We start from the raw sequence: 6440 nt of genomic DNA, 5'->3' as shown, positions 1-6440 counted from the left end.
GCAGGTGAAGAAGCCGGATATGGAGGTCCTGGCCTGCGGTTGTGAGGCCAGTCGGACCTACTGCCAAATTCTCTAAAACGACGTTGGAGGCGACTTATGGTAGAGAAATGAACATAAAATTATCTGGCAACAGCTCTGGTGGACATTCTTGCAAGCTCCCTCAAAACTTGAGACATCTGTGGCATTGTGTTGTGTGACAAAACTGCACATTTTAGTGGCCTTTTATTTTCCCCAGCACAAGGCTTCTTGATATGCCACACCTGTCAGGTAGATGGATTATCTTCGCAAAGGAGAAATGCTCACTAACAGAGATGTAAACACATTTGTGCACAACATTTGAGAGAAATAAGCTTATTTTTTTTGCATATGGAAAATTTCTGGGATCTTTTATTTCAGCTCATGAAACATGGGACCAACACTTTCAGGGTTCGTACAGACAGTGGCAAGTCAAATTCACCGCGATGCCTACTGAGCTCAATTTGCGTGCCTCCGGGGGCTCCGCAATTGCGTCACACCATGCATACCGCGCCTCCGACCACATTTTCAGATCAAGCATAAATTGCCTCTTACACGGTGTGGGTTGATTGGGTCCAGTGATGTAGTGGTAAAACATTTGGGTAAACTATACTGAACAAAATATAAAACGCAACATGTAAAGTGTTGGTTCCGTTTTTCATGAGCAGAAATAAAATCTGTCTATTTTCCATATGCACAAAAGACAGGTTTGAATCTATATTTGCCTGGCATTTTAGATATCGATGTGACGTTTGGTGGCGCCTAATCAGTCAGTTCTGTACCTGCCTGGCTGAGTGGCAGTGTGGGTGGAATGAGCGATCTCGCCTGGCAACCACAGCGCAAAACACGCGAGGAAATACAACTCGGTAGTCTGCCTGGAAATTAATTCGCAAGACCAATATATTTTTCTAATATTTTTCATAAACATATTTGATCATTATTTGTTTTCCTCACATTTTAATTCAAGTACTTTTTAAGTACCAACTTGAGAAAATGTATTCCAGTACTTGAATTTCTGAGAGCCAAATTCAAGTACTTTATGGACCTCAAGCACCTTGTGCGAACACTGAACTTCACATGTTGCGTTTATTTTTGTTCAGTATATTATTGTCATCTTTATTTCATAAACAAAACAAAAAAATCCACGAAGGTATAGCACTTGTACAGACACAGTATTTACTATTTCAAAGTTTAAAAAATCCTAAAATGTTGCCTACAGCAACAGATCCAAAAAGATTACACTTGAACCTGTAACAAATCCCTAGTTTGCTCCTCCTTGTCAGAACCAGAATGGCCCATAGGGCATAATGGCCCATAGGACAGGAGCTTATATGCTGATTCTGTGGTGTGAGGCAGCTTGATGTACACGTAAATCCACTGGACAGCATACTAATTGCAGAGCCTTTGCTCTTCCATGAGAAAAATATATTCCTCCATGAGAGTAAAATATTCTCAAATCCTCCAATCTTTTAAGATGCAGTGTTCCTAAATCAGGGTACTCCATGAACACACTTGATTCAACTAATCAAAGGTGTGTTAGTGCTGGGTTAGAATTTTTTGTTGCACATCCTGGTGGATACTGATTTATGAACACTTCTTTAAGCCATTTACTCCCTCTCCTAGAAACTCACAGCACCCCTACAGTGCACTGTCGGGACCCTAATTCCAACATGATGCCTTCATTTAACCCCTAAACACCTCCACACCAGAGGGCCAAGCCCTACCATCCCAGCATTCTGAAGTCTAACTGACATCTTCCTGGATGACCAAACCAGAGCCATATGTATGGCCAGAGAGGAAGGAGACTGCACGTTTGTGACAGTGAATATAGGTTTACTTTATTTGTGGTAAAAATGACTAGAAAATTATGACAGCTTTTGGTAGGTCTCCACAGCAAAAAGGTTTGGGAGGTACTGATTTACCATATAGAAAGGCTTCAGTTTTTTCATTTTAATTATAAGAAGCTACAGACCACCATCTAGTGGCTAGACAAAGAAGCAACTTCTAGTTGGGAATCATGAGCGATGAAAGAAGTTAGAATTTTGGAGTGTACTTGCCATTGTAGCAATGTTAGTATATTTCATTTGATACTATCCACAACCTTATTAACTTCCCCCATAAAGTAGGACAAAAGACATGGAAGACCAAGTCAGACTCAGAGCTCCTCTTTATTCCTTCCAGGCTTTGCACAGTCCTTCACTGCAACCAGGCAAGAGGAGAATGACTCATCCAACCCTGTAGATAAACCATAAATATATCATTTATTGTATAGTATCATTTTAATGTGCATTCTCTTACTCCATAATGGTATACATTTTGGGCTGCTATTAATTGTGGCATGTTTTCTGTGTTTCAAAGTATTTTTCAACTGCCCAAATAAGGAAATAACAGCAAAGGGGATAAATGTCAGCAGGGGACGTTCTATACTGTACAAGACTCACCTGACAAGATCTGAAATTGTTCCCCGTGAGCTTTCGGTTTCTTTCCCCATCCCTCAGAACATCTACCTATTGCACAATGAGCCATACCTGAAGGGGAACATATCTTCAGACACTTCATTTACGAGGAATTGGTCTGCAATTCACTTTACTTCAAAACATGAACAATAACAAATATTGAAAAACACTTACCATACACGTCAAAGTCACTATCCCTGTGATACGCTGTAAAGAAGAGACAAACAGCAGATACATTCTTCAAATGTGATACATATTTGGGATATGTGGTATTCAGTTAGTAACAAAAGGGCACGGTTAACGGTAGGCATGCCGTAACTCTAAAACTCCTAATATTGGACGGAAATAACAACAAATGCAGAGAATATAAAATCAACTTCAATACAATATTAACTCCAATATGTATTTTTTAAACTGTTGTTGTTATTGCTTTCAGATATACAGTATATACTGTAGATATCTCTATACACCTGCTCTTTCCATGACAGACTAACCAGCTGTTCTTGTCATAATATGGACTTGGTCTTTTACCAAATAGGGCTATCTTCTGTATACCACCCCTACCTTGTCACAACACAACTGATTGGCTAAAACGCATTAAGAAGGAAAGAAATTCCACAAATTAACTTTTAACAAGGCACACCTGTTAATGGAAATCCATTCCACGTGACTACCTCATGAAGCTGGTTGAGAGAATGCCAAGAGTGTGCAAAGTTGTCATCAAGGCAAAGGGTGGCTACTTTGAAGAATCTCAAATATAAAATATATTTTGATTTGTTTAACACCTTTTTGGTTACTACATGAATCCATGTGTGTTATTTCATAGTTTTGATGTCTTCACTATTATTCTACAATATAGAAAATAGTAAAAATAAAGAAAAACCCTTGAATGAGTAGGTGTGTCCAAACCTTTGACTGGTACTATATATATATATATATATATATATATATATATATATATATATATATATATATATATATATATATATTATATTTGTTGTTGTTTTCTACATATTTTCTTGCCCTATACTAAAAACAATCAATGCAGAGGATCAGTAACTTACAAGAGTCTTGGTAAATGAGATCATATCCTAAGAGTATACATGGCAGTATGGCGTCCTTATATTTAGCATCTTCACAGGCTGAAAAAAAACAGACCTCAAGAATCAAAAACTATCTGTATTACAATGACAGAGCATTCAGTTATTGAAGGATCACCATTTGTCTCTCTTCTGGGACAGTGTGAACCAAAAATAAAACGTTCAATTAGTCTCACCAGTGGAAAAGTTTGAACCAGACAAAAGGTAGCCTACGTCAAGACCCACTGGGCAAAAACTGGTTGAATAAACATTGCTTCCACGTAATTTCAATAACACAAATGCAGGGTGATGACGTTAAATCAACGTGGAAAACTGTTTGGATTTGCAGAAAGTCATCAACGTAAGGGATTTATCTTTTTTCACCCAACTTGCAAACTAAATCCAATGACACAGTGACATTTTTTATTTTCGTTGAATTCACTTTAGTTGACAACATAACCAAATGTAAATCAAAACTAGACATTGAACTGAAGTCTGTGCCCAGTGGGGAGTCTGGAGTGTGCAGTTTGTTCTACTCAGATTAAGTTGATTCCCCTCAGGTGGAATAACTCCCATAGAGAATCATACATAGCCTCAGACTTACATTACAATGCAGAGAAATAAAATATATGGCAGTGATGGAATGTACTGTAACCTCTAAATGACTGCAGGGAAATGTCATTAAAAAGTTACTGCCATTCATAAAAGATTATGAAACATAACTTTAGACCCATACCTTCATCGAATCCACAGTTTCTCTTTTGGGCTGCTGTGTAACCTCTTTTCAGACAATCTGTAAGATTTGCATACAGGAAACTCTAATGTATATGGCTAGCCATTACATTGTACAATAATATGTATTGATAGCACCATAGATTCAAATGGACATGGAAAATCAAATGACTATAGTGATAAGCATGGATCAAAACAACCAAGAACAACGGTCATTAAAGATACAAAGTGCAAAGTTCAGTGCTGTGTATGCCTTTACCTGACACCTCGTCCACAGGTAATACGCTGCCAGAGCTCTCAACAACCACCTCTGTGAAGAGAAACATAAACTTTTCTTGCGTTGTCTTCACATTAAAGTTATATCTAATTTCTTTGGAATGGCTGTCATTGACTCATCAAAAGAACAGAGTTGCATCAAATACACTGTTACAACAGGAGCTGAGGTGAAGAAATGCATAATGCTCAGATGAGCACCTACCAGCTAACACTGTCATGACCACCAGAAGATAAGCACCTTTGAACATTTTTCTTGATGTCTTGTCATCCACACACAGCAAACTTTGTAAAGCCAACTAATTTAAGCTTAAAGAGGAAGTACAGTGACTAACTGGGCTACAATCTGAGTTTGACTGTGAAATCAAAGTTTTAAAAAATCTGTGAGTTGTGTTCAACTCTGTCCCTAGTACTCCCTAGATACCTATGCGAGTGAAACCGAAAGCTTGGCACTCGTCGTTTGATGGAATGTTATATAACCTAGCCGAATGTGGGCTAAGCACAGCAGTAGTATCTCTTCTCTATCATTGTGCTACAAGTGGGGTACTACTTTCAATGTCAATTCAAAGGGAGAGTCAGTAACTATCATGCCACATCAACCAGCCACACACCAATTATGGTCATAAGCTTAAAATGTTCTACTAGACAATTAAAACGACATAGAAATATTATATATTGTAGGGCTATTCATTTCGGATCCCAGAGGGTCGAACAACTTTTGGGTTTTGTTTTTACTTAGGCCATAGGCCATTAGTCTTGCTAACACCAGCCTCTTTATGTGCTTGTTTAGTCACGTGAGTCGCGCGGCAACCAGGCTAATAGACTATGCCTTGGCTATAAGGTGTCAAACTCAATTCATTGAGGGCTGCAGTGTTAGCTTAGCAACCGCATGACGCAAAATGACAACGTGAACGCGATTGGTCGACAGTCTGCTGAGCGGAGCGTTCGACGTTCTTTCATTTATTGGATTCCTATCTCCTTTCTATAATATCTCTGACAACTGCACCCTGGACTAAAGAGGCTGACAAATAGGGAAAATGTGCTAGACCCTCCGTTAAATTACACATTTCTCGAGGTAGGAATATCGCAAAAATATGATCAATGGCTCATTCGAGAGAAGACATCCTCCCGAGTTATGACATCGGCCAGTATTGAAATCGGACACGTTATGATAGACGTTTTTGCAATCTAAATGCCATATTCCTATTAACTTCCAGAGAGCGATTTTATCACGGTGCTCCTTAATACCGGCCGGATTTGTGCCTGCTTGAACGCCAATAACTCAGATACAAATGAAAACATGAAATGACCCAGGGAATCGATAGAACATCACTCAGAGATGCACAAAAACAATATAACATTAAAAATGGGTGAACCTTTACTTAAGGAAGGATCGTATAGTTCCATCCAGGTCATCAGGAGGGATCAGGCAACGAATTATATTAATGAGAAAACATTCCATAACTGCAGATATCAGTAAATCACCAACCTTGACTTTATACCTGTTCAAACAACACTCTCCAGGTGGCAGTATGCACCCTTTCAGTTCGTTTACCAACTCATAGAAGTAGTAGCAGAAGAAAATGTACTACAAAATGGAGATGGCCTCAATGCTCTCAGAGATGCCATAATGGGACAGATACAATGATTTGATGTCTATATACGTCTATGGTATATATTGACCTGGGAGGTGAAGAGCACCATCTGTCATTCAGGAGGGTGCATTAAAATATAGGCCAACATAAACATTCTTATGCATATTTGAATTGAACATTTTTGAAGCACCTTTGGCAGCTATTACAGCCTCAAGTGTTCTTGGGTATGACGCTACAAGCTTGGCACACCTGTATTTGGGGAGTTTCTCCCATTCTTCTATGCAGATCCT

The 6440-nt window shown here is 38.8% G+C and overlaps 1 protein-coding gene across 1 annotated transcript; it reads right to left on the bottom strand.

Annotated features, from left to right (window-relative positions):
* Positions 1-2164: 2164 nt before the first annotated feature.
* On the bottom strand, positions 2165-4995 carry LOC311117185 (uncharacterized protein). Its single transcript, XM_084192161.1, has 7 exons — positions 4761-4995; positions 4542-4592; positions 4287-4343; positions 3536-3613; positions 2646-2678; positions 2457-2543; positions 2165-2250 (listed from the first exon to the last, which is right to left on the bottom strand). Exons 1-7 carry the CDS (start codon positions 4804-4806, stop codon positions 2171-2173), a joined length of 432 nt encoding a protein of 143 aa, XP_084048287.1. The 5' UTR covers positions 4807-4995; the 3' UTR covers positions 2165-2170.
* Positions 4996-6440: the final 1445 nt, after the last annotated feature.

Source organism: Coregonus lavaretus (assembly GCF_964263955.1).
Source record: "Coregonus lavaretus genome assembly, contig: HAP1_SCAFFOLD_4024, whole genome shotgun sequence".
NCBI classification, from domain to species: Eukaryota; Metazoa; Chordata; class Actinopteri; order Salmoniformes; family Salmonidae; genus Coregonus; species Coregonus lavaretus.
This window is presented reverse-complemented; position numbering and strand designations above follow the sequence as displayed.

Excerpts from the sequence above, each read along its gene's own strand:
- LOC311117185 (XM_084192161.1), bottom strand. The coding sequence starts at position 4,806 with ATGTTCAAAGGTGCTTATCTTCTGGTGGTCATGACAGTGTTAGCTG. Across the intron at positions 4,593-4,760 it reads GGTCATGACAGTGTTAGCTG|AGGTGGTTGTTGAGAGCTCT; the intron begins GTAGGTGCTCAT and ends TTCTCTTCACAG. Across the intron at positions 4,344-4,541 it reads ACCTGTGGACGAGGTGTCAG|ATTGTCTGAAAAGAGGTTAC; the intron begins GTAAAGGCATAC and ends CAAATCTTACAG.